Source organism: Dasypus novemcinctus, chromosome 10, assembly GCF_030445035.2.
Source record: "Dasypus novemcinctus isolate mDasNov1 chromosome 10, mDasNov1.1.hap2, whole genome shotgun sequence".
Classification (NCBI taxonomy): Eukaryota; Metazoa; Chordata; class Mammalia; order Cingulata; family Dasypodidae; genus Dasypus; species Dasypus novemcinctus.
The window spans coordinates 6,857,601-6,871,834 of NC_080682.1; the positions used below are offsets into that span (position 1 = coordinate 6,857,601).

A 14,234-nucleotide genomic window follows, 5' to 3' on the forward strand; every position below is an offset into this window, starting at 1 on the left:
TGCTCGCAGCCTCCTCTGTGCCCTCCCCCTCCCACCCCCTGTCTTAGGCCCTGCCCTCGCTCCTGCTCCTTCTCTAGCTCCCACTTCAGGGCATCCCATTCTCTGCCATGCTCACCTGCATGCTTCTACCTGCCTACCTTCTCCAGGTATGCACCTGGGCGTCTGGAGAAAGTGCCACGCCACCTGGCGGCCTGAGGCTGCTGCAAACTCACACGCCCAGCTCCAGGCCCTCCCAGCAACCTGCTGGGGGTGGGCTTCTGCCACCCATTCCCTCCCCCGTCCATCCAGTGCCAGCCTGTCCTGAGCTAAGTGCCCACAGTCCTGACAGCTGGGGAGGGGGGGAGGGCAAAGGTCTGGGGGAAGCTTCCCAGGTGGTTCTACCCAGAGCAGAGAGACGGCGCTGCAGTGTCAGCTGGGGCAGGAGGGGGGTCTCCGGCTACTTAGACCCCAGCCCCAGTGCCCAGCTGAGCAGCTGCTCGGCTGTGGGGTGGTGGTAGGGTCGCCACCTGGCTGTCAGACTCCCAGGGGCCCTGTCTGGGGCCACAACTGAAGCAGGAAGGGGAGTGGGAGGTGGGCACAGGCTGCCAAGCCCTGTGGTGGGAGCCCACCCTGCTCCCTGCCGACCTGCACACACTGAGGGGGAGCTGGGGAGGGGAGCTTAGGGTGGCCTGACACCCTCCGAAGCTTTGCATTAACGCTGTAATCCCCAAGAACCTTGGAGGTGGGGCTGTGAGGATCGCTGTCTTACAGGTGAGGAAACTGAGGCACGGAGAAGGGAAGCCGACTGAACAGTCACCAAGCCAGGAAGTGGCTGCGTGGAGCTTCCCTGGGCGCGCACAGCCCTGGCTGCACACTCCCACCCGCGCGCACACCCTCTGGGCGGGAGGCCGCGGGGGGGGGGGGGGGGGGGCGGAGCCGGGACGGTCCCAGCGCCAGGAGGAAGTACCCGGCCCTGCTGCAGGGACGCCACCGCCGCCGCCAGCCCCTCGGGCCGTCAGCGTCGGACCATGGACGCAGAGCCGCCGCTCTACCCCGTGGCGGGGGCCGCGGGCCCACAGGGTGACCAGCACCGGCTCGGGCTGCCCGACGGGCCCGAAGCCCCGGTGAGCGGGGATGGGGACCCGGGGACCCAGGGCTCCCTGGGGAGCGGGGGGGCTGAGAGGTGGCCCCCAGGTTTGACCGGTGCTCAGTGGAGGGTGCGCGAGGAGCTTGGGGGGCGCGGAGTGAGGAGACTCGGGGAGACGGTCTCCTGGGAGTGGGGGGACTCGGGGAGACGGTCTCTTGGGAGTGGGGGGACTAGGGGAGACGGTCTCCTGGGGGGGCTCGGGGCGGCCCCGGGGCGGATCGGCGGGAGCGCGGAGCCGGGTGCGAGCGCTGTGCCGCGCAGCTGGACGAGCTGGTGGGCGCGTACCCCAACTACGACGAGGAGGAGGAGGAGCGCCGCTACTACCGCCGCAAGCGCCTCTGCGTGCTCAAGAACGTGGTGGCGGCCAGCGCGGGCGGCATGCTCACCTACGCCGTCTACCTGGGTACGCGGCGCTCGGCGGCCCCGCCCGGCCCGCGGGCTCCCGGGGGCCTGGGGGCCGGGGCTTGCTGCGGGGGCGCGCGGTGCGGGGACCTCCCCGCCCCGCCGAGGCCGGAGGGCGCCCCGCGGGGCCCCGCGCCTGAACCCCGGGCTGCACCCCCCGCCTCCCCGGGGCTGGGAAGAAGAAACTGGACGGGCCCGCGCCCGGCCTTCCTCTTTCACTTCCCGCCCCGCAGCCCTCGCAGCTGCAGCTGCGGCCGCCCCGCGTCGGGGCGGGGGGCGGGAGCGAGGCCGTGACCCCCGGGCCCCGGGCGGAGCCTTCCATGGGGGCTGGGCCGGCGGGGCGGCGTCCCGGGCGGGCTCTGCAGCCCCCAGTGGGAGGAGCCCGGGTGGGGAGGGGGCCGCCGGGCGCTGGGCCCACCCTGCGCTTCTCCCGCCGGCCTCACGGGCTTGGGGTCGAGCATCCCTTGGGTGTGAGGCTTGCATGCCGGCCTCGGCTTGGTTGCCGCCCCAGCCGGGAGGCTCCCTCCACCGGTGCCTCCTGCCCCCAGGCCTCCTGCAGATGCAGCTGATCCTGCACTACGACGAGACCTACCGGGAGGTGAAGTACGGCAACATGGGGCTGCCCGACATCGACAGCAAGATGCTCATAGGCATCAACGTGACGCCCGCCGCCGCGCTGCTCTACACGCCGGTGCTCATCAGGTGGCCCGGCCCAGCCCCAGCCCTGCCCTCTCCGCGCTCCTCCACGCCCTCTCCGCGCTCCTCCTGCACCGAGGGCGCCGGGAGGGGCCTTGCCTCCTGCCAGGGCGCGGGAGTGAAGGGGCGGGACCGGGGTTTGGGGAAGGAAACGCGAGCTTTGCTCCAGAGCACATTTATTTTGGTTTCAAGGAACAGAAATTCACTCCGACTCCTACCCCCCGGGCGGGCCTGTCCCTGCGCTCTCCTCCCATGGCCGTCTGGCGTCGGGGCACGGGGTCTCAGATGGGCACCTAGCCCTGGCACAGCCAGCTGTGTGGAGTTTCTCCCAGAAAGGGGCCTGGGCTGGGGGGGCATCTGCCCAGTCTCCCCGAAAATGCCAGCACCCTTCCACAGCGCCCTCCCGGCTGGCAGGGGGTCTCTGCTTGGATGTGACCCAGAGACCAGTGGTTGAATTCCCATGGGCTTTTTTCCCATCTTAAAAAAACAACAAACAAACAACAAACAACAAAAAACCCCCTCCTTTAGCACCATTGCACAAACAGCACTAGAATCATAATGACTGAAATTGGACGAGGGAAAACCCCTCCCAAGGCCGCAGTGGCTCGGTTGGCTCCTTGTCCCTGGAGCTCCGTGCATGTGCCATGGCCAAGGCTGCTTTCCTCTTTTCACTGAACACACCTTAGCCTTCTCCCCAGGCCTCACAGGCATGGCTTTCACAGAGATGCGGCACTTAACTATGGCTCAGGATACAACATTGCAGCTCCCTCCCCGTCCAAACATTTTATTATTTTTCTAGGATAAATTCCCAGCATGCTCTAGGTTGAAGTCATAGGAAAGGCTTTTTAGGGGTCTCAAGACCCATCACTATCACTTGTTGAGTGACAACAAGTGTCACTCCTTGTTTTTTTCCTTTGTGGAGTAGGGATGCTTTGTCCGTGCATCTCTGAGGTAGGTGCTCTAATCTTCTACACGAAGAAAACCAAGAGATTAAATCACTTGTCCAAGTCCCAGCGGCAGTAACTGGCAGACTAGTGGAGTGACTCCTAAATGCACTGCGTTTAACCCTGTGGAAACTTTCAGACTGATTTTTCTAAACGGTAGCGCTGATTTGCATGGCCGCGGGCTGACGGGCAGATACAGCAGGCAGAGGTTGTAAAACTGCATTTAACAACTGTAAAATCAGGTTTACAGCTGGATGTGTCATTTTCAAAAACCACATCCTCACCAGCAGCGAACTCCAGGATTTGTACTCTTTACTGTTTTAATTCATCAAAAGGCACAGTGCATTTGTTCTACAGTGCATTCGTTCAGGACCCGCCTCCCCCGCAAGGTGTAGGAGGGAGCTGCCCATCTATGCTAGAGCAGAACGGACAAAAAATAGATAAGCAGGCCATCGGGCCAGAAAACCAGGGTCATTTAGGTTTTGCTTCCTGGAAACCAAGACAAATATAGGAACTAACGAGCACAAATGCTGCAGCCAACCCCGAAGGGCCCAGGGTCATGGCTTTTGTTGGATTTTTAGTGTGTCCACCTCCCTGCGTTGCTCGGGCCCTTATCCCGTTCACTCCTCGCCCCCTTTTGAACCCTGGGCCAGCCAGGCTGTTGCCCCGGAGGCCAGGGAGGAAGAAGCTTCCCTATGACCCCCGAGGGTCTCACGATCAGTGGACAAGAGTCCCTGGTATGGGTTCTGTGCCCAGACCACAGCCAGAAAAACTGAGGTGTGGACCCCACGGGGCTCGCCTGAGGCCACACAGCAAGGCTGCTAAGACTCCCTTTTAGGGCCTTTGTCTCCACGTGGGATCGAGAGCTGGGACCTGGAGTTGTGGCCATGTCAGGCCACAGCAGCCCCGCGAGGCCCGCGGTGCCAGCCACCCTCCTCTGCCTGCAGGTTTTTTGGCACCAAGTGGATGATGTTCTTGGCCACGGGCATCTATGCCCTCTTTGTCTCCACCAACTACTGGGAGCGCTACTACACACTCGTGCCCTCTGCCATCGCCTTGGGCGTGGCCATTGTGCCTCTTTGGGCCTCCATGGGCAACTACATCACCAGGTGAGCAGCAGGGTGCGAGACTAGAGACCTGGGCAAGCCACTGCCGCATTACCAACCTTGGCTGGGGGTCCTGGGGCAAGCCCCTTCCACCCTCTGGCCTCAGTTTCCCCAACCAGAAGGCAGAGGGGCTGGCCAGTCTGTAGCTCCCTGTGCAGGAAGCAGAGGCCTCTGGCAGAGCTGTCTCTCCTTTGTGATCTAGGATGGCTCAGAAGTACTATGAGTACTCCCACTACAAGGAGCAGGATGAGCAGGCGCCAAAGCAGCGCCCGCCACGGGGCTCCCACGCGCCCTATCTCCTGGTCTTCCAAGTCATCTTCTATAGCTTCTTCCATGTGAGTGCCATGTGGGGTCTTTTCTGGGGGTGTTGGGGAAGTGGGGGAAGCTGATCCAGCCCAGAACCCAAATGTCGGGGCCCATTCCACAGACCCCTCGGCCCTCTTGTCCCAGCTTCTCTCTTGAGCCAACCCCTGCCTGCTCATCTCTGGCCACAGAACTGACCAGGAAGAAATTCTCCACTGGGCACCCCACCACTACCCCACCCCAAGCTGCCCTGCAGAGGTGGGAGGGCTCCTTTCCCCCAAGGCTGTGCCCGGTCCCTGCCCCAGCCCAGGCCTGTGCCCCTGCCTGGCTCTAGCCCCGAGCCTGTTCCCAGCTGCCCTCCCGCCCACAGCTGAGCTTCGCCTGCGCCCAGCTGCCCATGGTCTACTTCCTGAACTACTACCTGTATGATCTGAACCACACGCTGTCCAACGTGCGGTCCTGCGGTTAGTCCTGGGGGTGCTCCCACAAGGGCTCCTCACTGCCGGCCTTCAGGCGGCCTTGCTCTTGGGATTCAGGACTGGGGTCTGGTGGGCAAGGCGGCATTGGGACATCTGAGCCGGCCTGGGGCATGAGGGCGGCTGCCTAGAAGCAGTGCCATCTGGGTGCGGTGGCCGGTGGATCTCCCTCAGGGCCAGGCAGGCAGTGGGAGCCCAGTCGGTGCGGGGTGGAGGAACGGAGGTCGGAGGTGGCCTTGGCGCCTCCCTGGCCCCGGGGTAAGGGAGCGAGAGGGAGGGCAGTGTGGGGAGAGGGTGCCGCGGCCCCTCTTCTCCTTGGGCACCTCCAGCCCCAGCCGCCCTAACCTTCAAACTGCTCCCCAAAGAAACCCCGCCTGAGTACGTGCTGTCCCCCCAGTTGCTCGCTTTGCGGGCTTATTCGTGGCGAGGGTGACTGTGCCCTACTCCCCGCCTCACGATGGCCCCCTCCCCAGGCACCAACAGCCACGGCATCCTCACCGGCTTCAACAAGACGGTTCTGCGGACGCTGCCGCGGAGCCGCAACCTCATCGTGGTGGAGAGCGTGCTCATGGCCGTGGCCTTCCTGGCCATGCTGCTGGTGCGGCCCGGGCGGCGAGCTGGGTGGGCGGGGCCGGCGGTGTGGGGGCGGGGCCTGTGGCCCGGGCGGGGAGACAGGAGCACTGGGTGGGCGGGGCCTGTGGCCCGGGCGGGGAGACCGGCACGCTGGGTGGGCGGGGCTGGCGGTATGGGGGCGGGGCCTGCGAGCCCCGGCCGGAAGACCAGGAGCGCTGAGTGGGCGAGGCTGTGGACCCGGGTGGGGAGACCGGCACGCTGGGTGGGCGGGGCTGGCGGTATGGGGGCGGGGCCTGCGAGCCCCGGCCGGAAGACCAGGAGCGCTGAGTGGGCGGGGCCTGCGGACCCGGGCGGGGAGACCGGCACGCTGGGTGGGCGGGGCTGGCGGTATGGGGGCGGGGCCTGCGAGCCCTGGCCGGGAGACCTGGAGCGCTGAGTGGGCGGGGCCTGCGGACCCGGGCGGGGAGACCGGCCCGCTGGGTGGGCGGGGCTGGCGGTATGGGGGCGGGGCCTGCGAGCCCCGGCCGGAAGACCAGGAGCGCTGAGTGGGCGAGGCTGTGGACCCGGGTGGGGAGACCGGGCGCGCCGGGTGGGCGGGGCCGGCTGCGTTGGGGCGGGCCCTGGGTCGGAGCGGGCGGCCGGAGTCTGGGAAGGCGGCTTGAGGCTCGGGGACGTAGGTGATGCTTGCGGACTGAGACTGGAGTTGGACTCCCAGAGGCCAGGGAGAGGGGGCTGAGACTGGTACGGGTCGAGCTAGAGACGGCGCCCGGGAGGTCGGGCTGACACCTGGGGACGGAGGCGTGTGCGGAGGCTGAGAGTGGGACCCACAGCCCGGGGCTGGACGGTGCGGCTCGTACCCGGGGGCGGTCCCGGGAGACAGAACTACGGCTTGGGGGCGTGGCTGGCGCCTGGGGGCGTGGCTGGCAGGCAAGGCCCCAGCCCGAGTGTCCCGAAGGGGCGGGGCCTCTGGGTGAGAGGCGGTGCCCGCCCCCTCACGGCGCGGGTCCGCAGGTGCTGGGCTTGTGCGGCGCCGCGTACCGGCCCACGGAGGAGATCGACCTGCGCAGCGTGGGCTGGGGGAACATCTTCCAGCTGCCCTTCAAGCACGTGCGCGACTTCCGCCTGCGCCACCTCGTGCCCTTCTTCATCTACAGCGGCTTCGAGGTGCTCTTTGCCTGCACTGGCCTTGCCCTGGTAAGTCCGGCTTGCCTAGGGTTACCACATAAAATACAGGAGGTCCGGCTAAATTGGAATTTCAGATCAAAACGGGTGATTTGTATATAAGTCTAATACAACTATGTCCCCCAGTCCCCCTTCCTCTTCTCCTTGTCCTCTCCCCAGCCCCTTCCGTACCTTGGACAAGTTCTTTTAACCTGTCTGAGCCTCAGTTCCCTCATTTGTGAAGCGAGGCTTATAACGATGCTCACTCTCAGATGGGTTATGATGTTGAAATGGGATAATGCCCATAAAGCGTTAGGCTCCATGCGGGTACAGCCTTTGGTGTCTGTCCCCCCTGGAACCGCCCTGCTAGCCTCCAAGGAGGTAGTCCAGAGAGGTGGGTTAGGCAAAAGTCACACCTGGCTGACCTCCTGCGGCCACCCCTGTCCCCCCAGGGTTACGGCGTGTGCTCCGTGGGCCTGGAACGTCTGGCTTACCTCCTCGTGGCTTACGGCTTGGGGGCGTCGGCCGCCTCACTCCTGGGCCTGATGGGGCTGTGGCTGCCGCGACACGTGCCCCTGGTGGCTGGGGCCGGGCTCCACCTGGTGCTCACTGTCAGCCTCTTTTTCTGGGCGCCCAAGCCTCGGGTCCTGCAACACACCTGGGTCCTGTACACGGTAACTGCCCTCTGGGGTGTGGGCAGCGCCCTCAACAAGATCGGGCTCAGCAGTGAGTATAATCCTAAGCACCAGGATGGGTAGCCCCATGGCAACCTCGGGGTGGGGGGGGGTTGGAGCCATAGACATTCCAGGGGTGGGCATGGGGTTCCCTGGACATGGGGGTCCTGTTGACATTGGGGAGATTGTTGGGGATTCCTGTGGACACTCCAGGGGTGGAAGTCTTATGGACACTGGAGGGACAGATGGGGGACCTGTGGACACCCTAGAAGCAGGCATGGTAGTCCTATGGACACCGTGTGGACACCCTAGGGCGGGCCTAGGGCCCTGTGGATCCTGGCGTCAGTGTGAGGGTTTGTGGATACATGGGGTGGGTTGGGGGCTCTGTGGATAACCCAGAGGGACAGTGTGAAAAACGACAGATGCTTCCCTTTCATACCAGGGCACAGGGGCCACCTTGGCACTTTTCTGGGAGCATATGTCAGGGCCTTGGGTAGCAGCAGGCCCTGTCCACGTCCCAGCCAGAAGGTGAGGCTAGGGGCCTTTTTAGAGAGGAGCCAGAAGCGGGCCTGAAGCCCCAGCACCAGCCTGCAGTGTGGCTGAGGCCAGGCCCCAAGTCTGGGCTGTTGGCGTGGGGATCTGGGGAACCTATAGCCCTGTTTGCAGAAGGCAGAGGCAGGTCAGCGTTTGCCTGCGTGATGCCCTTGCCTGGCAGGTGGGCATGGCCACGGCACACAGGCCCCCCACAGGTGCTGCCATGTGGCTTGTGCACAGCAGCATGCGTTCCGCTGGCCAGGGCCCGGGCTGCACCGATTGTTCACTGTTTTGAACATCACTGCTGGGGATGGGGAGCGGCTGAGCTCGTACCTGCTGTGGGCAGGCGGGGGCTGGCTCAGATGACCTTGTACCCACTGTCCAAGAGCTGGGCATCTCGTCCCTAGTAGGGATGGAGCCGCACACTCTGGGCCACGCTCTGATGCAGTCTCTGTACCCCAACCCCCTCCTCTCCCCACCTCACAGTCCTGAGAACTAGAACCCGAGTCTGCTGACCCCGTCCCTCTTTCTGCCCACCTTGGGAAGGATTCTTTGGAAAACTAGCTCCCTCCACACACACTTAACCCCAGAGAGGATTTGCAGAAAGCCTGTTGCTGCAGGCAGCTTGCCCTCGGAGCTCCTGGTGGGAAGGAACAACCCCTATGTGCCTGGCACTGCGCTTGGGGGGTCAGGGACCCAAAGAAACCACACACAGAGCTTCCTGCTTTTGAGGCCACTTGCGAGGCCACCTGCAGCCATGCTCTCTCCCTCCTGGCTGCAATACTGAGCCTCTCCAGTAGGGGGTGGGCCAGGACCAGCTTACAGTGACTTCCTGGGAGCTGGGGAGCCAGTGGCTTGGGGACAGGGGCAGATCAGCCCGGGTGACGCCTCTCCCCCGCCTGCTCTGTCCCGCCCGACCCCCAGCGCTCCTGGGAATCCTGTACGAGGACAAGGAGAGGCAGGACTTCATTTTCACCATCTACCACTGGTGGCAGGCCGTGGCCATCTTCGCCGTGTACGTGGGCTCGAGCCTGCCCATGAAGGTGAGGCTGGGCTGGGGCTGGGGACAAGGGGAGGTGAGCACTGGGCGCTGGCACCCCACACTCCCCTGCCAAGCAACAGATACTTTCTGAGCACCCATCCTGGCTGCCTCTGGGCCCAGGACCCATTCCCCCAGCCCAATGGACAGCGTCACTTACTCTTCCCACCCCCACCCCCCGTGGACTCTGGGTCCACAGCTACTGTTTCCTGGGGATGCATCCCAGCCGCCTTAGTGTGGGCTGTTTGGTGACCTGTCCACCAGGTGTCGGCTCTGAGCTGGATGCCAAGGGTGTCCCCTGGCAGCCCAGGGAGCGCGGTTAGTTGAGCAGGTCCCGGCCACCGTGTTATTTTTAATGAGCTGGAATTGGGCATAGGCGTGCGGTCACGTGTGATGTCCAAGTGTTTCCACGGGTGGGTTACAGAAAGGCGTCACTTGTCACCTGGCCATGTGAGAATCCCAGGCGTCTAAGCCTGCGTAAGGAGAGCCAGGCCGTGCCCGCGCTTTACCAGCTTCCTATGGGTTCCTAACTTCTACCCTATCAGGCCAAGGGTATTATCATGCCTCAGTACAGTTAGGGGGACGGGCACTGGGCTGGATGGTGACTTGAGGGGCAGTGCTGGGACTTGGGTCTTGGCCAGGAGGCCGTGTGGAGTGGGCTGGAGGGGCTGGGTGGGTGGGTGGGTGCGGCTCCCTGGAGGGCGGGCAGGACAGCACAGAAGGGGCCGGCTGCTGTGGGGTGGGAGCTGGGACTGGGGGCGAGGCGGTGGGGTGGCCCCGGGTCCTCAGCCTCCCTCCCCGACCGCCCAGGTGAAGCTCGGGGTGCTGCTGGTGACCCTGGTGGCGGCCGCCGCCTTGTACCTGTGGATGGAGCATAAACTGCAGCAGGGGGTGTGCCCGCGCCTGCCCCGCATCCCGCGGCCCCAGCACAAGGTGCGCGGCTACCGCTACCTGGAGGAGGACAACTCGGATGAGAGCGACGCGGAGGGCGGGGACGGCGGCGGGGGCGGCGGCCGGGGGGACGGCGCGGAGGAGGAGGCGCCGCCTGCGGGGCCTGCGGTCGGCGCCGAGCCTGCCGGCCCCCACCGCCGGCCCTGTCCCTACGAACAGGCGCAGGAAGGCGACGGGCCCGAGCAGTGAGGCCCCCGGGGCGGCCTGGCCTCCCTGCTCGCCGCCCTCGGTTTACCCCGTCTCAGGTCAGGGCCCTCCAGGGCCCCTCTCTGACTCCTGCTCCATCTTCAGGATGGGCCTGCTGGCCACCCCCTCCCCCGACTCAGGAAAGTCCTTCCAGAGCCGGGGTCGCCTGGAACTTGGGGTCGGGGCAGGAGGGTGGGGCCCGGGGTCGCCCACGACCCTTGCCCTGGGCCCGGGCCCTGCGGCTGCGCCTCCCGCTGGACCGGCCCGGGCGTGCGGCCCCTCGCGGTCCAAGGTCCCGCGGCCGCGGAGGTGCCGGACTGCTGCCCCACACGCTGCCCGCCCCCTGCGCCGCGGGACCCCCAGCACCCCAGCCCCTCGGCCCTCCGGAGCCGGGCGGGACCTTCCCGCGGCCCCGCCCCCGGCCCCGCCCCCGGCCCCGCCCAGCTCGAGGCCGCAGGCCCGGCGCGCTTTCCGCTTCCTCTCCCTTTGGGCCGCCAAGAGGCGCGACTTTTTTTACAGAAAAGGAACAATAAAGAGACTTCGTCTTGTCCTGCCTGGGAGCCTCGCGCCGCGCGGGGAGGGACGCGTTTGCGCCCGCGGAGTGCGGGCCCGGGGGGCGGCGGGGCGCCCACGCTGCTGCGCGAGGGGAGGCCTGGCCCCGCCCCCGGCCGGCCTGCCCGGAGGCCCCGCCCCTCGCTCCGCCCCTCGCCCCGCCCCTCGCCCCGCCCACCTGGCCTCCCCGGTCCCGCCCGCCTGCCAGCCCCGGAGCGAGAAGCAGCGGGGGTCGGGCTGCCGCGCGCTCCGCGCCGGGGAACGTGGCCCGGGGCCGCCAGGGCCTGGTGGGTCTGGAGGACGAGACAGATGCCAAAGGCCTGGCCCCGCCGCCCCCCGCCCCCGGGGATCCTCCCCGGGCGTCCCCAGCCCTCGGGTTTTCCCCCAGTCTTTTACTGTGTATTCTCCCGAGCTGGGTGCGCTCTGAGCCTTCCCGGGTTCTCCCCGCGTCCAGCACGGGCTTGGGGGGGTGGTTGCCTGTGCCCAGTTGTGCTTGGCCCCGGCCCTCACTGCGCAGCCTCAGTCTCGATTCGCACGAAAGACGCGCTGATGGGAGGGGGCAGACCCCGAAAGGCCTGAGGGGGTCCCCTTTCCTCCTCATGGTGAGAGCAGCGCCAAGAGCCCCCACCGTGAACAGATTTGGACAGGTGAGGGTGCCCATGGGGGGGGTCACAGAACCCCACTGCACCCCAAAAGGCCCTCCTGCCCCACTCTTCTCTAGTGTCAGTGGCCGTTGTCCAGCCCTCATGGCTCCACACACGCCTCCCACCTGTAAGCCGTCCCGCCTCTCTCGGCGCTAGCAGCCTCTGCTGGCCTGGAGGTGGGCGGTGACCTTGGCCAGGAGCCAGTGTGAGCCCCCGCTCTGTAGTGTCTCAGCTCCAGCAGGGCAGGTGAAAACTGGAACGCAGACGAAATGCCTCAGCACCGGACCCCAAGGCTCCCCACCAGGGCACAGCAGGGCACTTAAAATTTTCTAGAAAAATTTTTTTTTTTTAAAAAGTCAACCCGGGACCTCGTACATGCAAAGCAGGAGCTCAACCACTGAGCTACATCTGCTCCCCAAATTTTCTGTATTTTGAAGGAAGCACAGTGATACTCTACTTTCCTCCTCCCCAGGCAAACTATGTCTACCAATTAGATCACACTTCATTCCTTTACTAGCATATCTTTAAGAAGCTGGGTTTCCGGTAGTTGCTGTAAGAAAAAGCAAAAATCAGTATTGGGGCAGGAAATGAGGGTGGCAGTCTCCAATTCCCAGGTTTGAGAATCTGAGCAATGCCCACAGCTCTTTAGAAAATAAAGTGGTGGTCATTAAGTATGAGATGAAGGCATCATTTTTCCCCAGATGTGTAGGTTTTTTTGTTGTTTTGTTTTTGTTTTTGTTTTCCTATGGTACTGGGCTCGGGAATGAGCCCTGGACTTGTATATGGGAAGCCAGCACTCAACCACTGAGCCACATCTGCTCTCCTAGTATATTTTTTTTCCAAATGCCTACTAAGTTGTTAGGCCATAAATACATATTGAGTTGTTTGAACATAAAATATGTAATAAACAGCAACATCAGGTATTTGTTTTGACCTGGGACACCATGGAAAAAAATAATAACCGAGACACTAAGGGTGATGTGAATTGAGGAATTTTTGCCAGCTGCATCAGTCCAGGGCTGGCACAGAGTAAAGCTCAAAAGAGTTAGCTGTGAATGGGACTTATGTATACTGAGGCCCCTCACTTATTTACCCGCCTCTGTCCTTGCTCTGTGGATGCACCGTGTGTCCTTTCTGGGTCCACTTCTAAGGGGAGTGAAGAAGCCTGTGCCTGGGGCCTCTGGGAAGGGAGCGCGGAAGCCAATTGCCAGGTTGCGGAAGCCAGGGCTGCGGAAGCCAATTGCCAGGTTGTCTTTGGCAGGTTTGGCAGCCTCACGGGTGTCACAGGCTGTGAGGGCTGCAGCTACAGCGAGGGGCACAGGCTGTCTGCAGCCTCCACTGGTCAGCCTGGCAGTGCGTGGGCCAGACGCCACCCCACACAAAGAGTGTCCATGATAAGCAGACCCGGAAATGGTCATGTGGCACGACCAGGAGGCTCAGTGAAGCCCAGCTCTGGCCGCCCAGTTCCCCATCAGCCTCTGGCATGGCAGGGAGAGTTCACCAGAGGCAGATGTGGCAATACCCCAGAGACGGGGTTCTGGCTAAACTTCCAGTCGGAATTGGGCAGGCACAGACCCAGGAAATAAGTATCTGGACACAGTGCTGTTTGGAAGGACCCCTGGGCACCAGGCGAGGGTGAGGAGTGGGTGCACGCCTGGACAAGGAAAAGTCATTTTTACTTATTTATTTATTTATTTAACATTTATTCCCCCCCCCCTTGTCTGTTCTCTGCGTCCATTCACTGAGTGTTCTCCTGTGTCCCCTCGTATTCTTGTCAGCAGCACCAGGAATCTGTGTTTCTTTTTGCTGCGTCATCTTGCTGCGTCAGCTCTCTGTGTGTGCGGTGCCATTCCTGGGCAGGTTGCACTTTTTTCATGTTGGGCGGCTCTCCTTACGGGGTGCACTCCTTGCGTGTGGGGCTCCCCTACGTGGAGGACACCCTTGCGTGGCACGGCACTCCTTGCGTGCATCAGCACTGCGCATGGGCCAGCTCATCACACAGATCAGGAGGCCCTGGGTTTGAACCCTGGACCTCCCTTGGGGTAGGCGGACCCTCTATCTGTTGAGCCAAATCCGCTTCCTGGGAAAAGTCATTTCTAATGTCTAATACACTAGTGGCAAGGACTCTGGTGGTGATCGTGTGTGAAGGCTTCCTATGCCACCTCGCTGCTCCTCGTGTCCTACATATGCTCACAAGACAGGAAGCACACACAGGTGCACACGCACCCACACACACAGCAAGGGGCACGCGCGCACAACACCCACATCAGGCAACACGCATGCACAGGTGAAGGCAACACACGGTAGGCAACACGTGCAAAATGGTAGGCAGCATACGTGTACATGGCATGCAAACACAGGAAGGCAACACGTGATAGGAATACACTTGTGCACACACAACAAACAACAATGTGGCAGGCAACACATGTAAACACACATGAGAGGCAACATGCACACAAAACAGGCAACACACAGCCACATAGCAGGTCACACAGGTTACAAGCAATGCCCACACCTGGCAACATGCCTGACACGCATACACATGCACTCACACAGACATGCTGTGTAACTAACCGAGCTGATCCACCAGCCCAGCAGGCTAGCGGCTCCTTTTCTGGTCAGGAGAAACTGAGCCAGGTCCCTTGCTCCAGGTCTTGTTGGAAGGTATGACATCGGCGTTGGTGTCATCTCCCCTGCCTCTGTCACCTTTAGATTAGGTGACCGGATGGAGGCTATGGGCCCGAGTGGACGATCAGAGTCATTGTCATGGCCTCTGCCCCTGGACCCCATCATTGCTCCTTCAAAACAACTCTGATTTCATCAATCTACAATGCGCAGATTTAAAAGGATATCACTCATAGCAGACT

At 63.2% G+C, this 14,234-nt stretch overlaps 1 protein-coding gene across 2 annotated transcripts; it reads left to right on the plus strand.

Moving 5' to 3' along the window:
• Positions 1-939: 939 nt before the first annotated feature.
• On the plus strand, positions 940-10,726 carry UNC93B1 (unc-93 homolog B1, TLR signaling regulator). 2 transcript variants are annotated; one of them, XM_058305089.2, is made up of 11 exons: positions 940-1,103; positions 1,388-1,529; positions 2,077-2,230; positions 4,116-4,277; positions 4,477-4,609; positions 4,948-5,041; positions 5,527-5,651; positions 6,638-6,820; positions 7,240-7,513; positions 8,920-9,038; positions 9,845-10,726. In XM_058305089.2, exons 1-11 carry the CDS (start codon positions 1,008-1,010, stop codon positions 10,172-10,174), a joined length of 1,812 nt encoding a protein of 603 aa, XP_058161072.1. In that variant the 5' UTR covers positions 940-1,007; the 3' UTR covers positions 10,175-10,726. The 2 variants fall into 2 exon arrangements, with proteins under 2 accessions (XP_058161072.1, XP_058161073.1); XM_058305090.2 differs by lacking the exon at positions 1,388-1,529 and having other exon boundaries at positions 988-1,103; positions 9,845-10,320.
• The last annotated feature ends 3,508 nt before the right edge of the window (positions 10,727-14,234 follow it).

Coding starts and splice junctions, on each gene's coding strand:
- UNC93B1 (XM_058305089.2), top strand. CDS start 1,008: ATGGACGCAGAGCCGCCGCTCTACCCCGTGGCGGGGGCCGCGGGCCCA. Junction 4,610..4,947: donor TCTTCTATAGCTTCTTCCAT/GTGAGTGCCATG, acceptor TCCCGCCCACAG/CTGAGCTTCGCCTGCGCCCA. Junction 5,652..6,637: donor CCTTCCTGGCCATGCTGCTG/GTGCGGCCCGGG, acceptor GCGGGTCCGCAG/GTGCTGGGCTTGTGCGGCGC.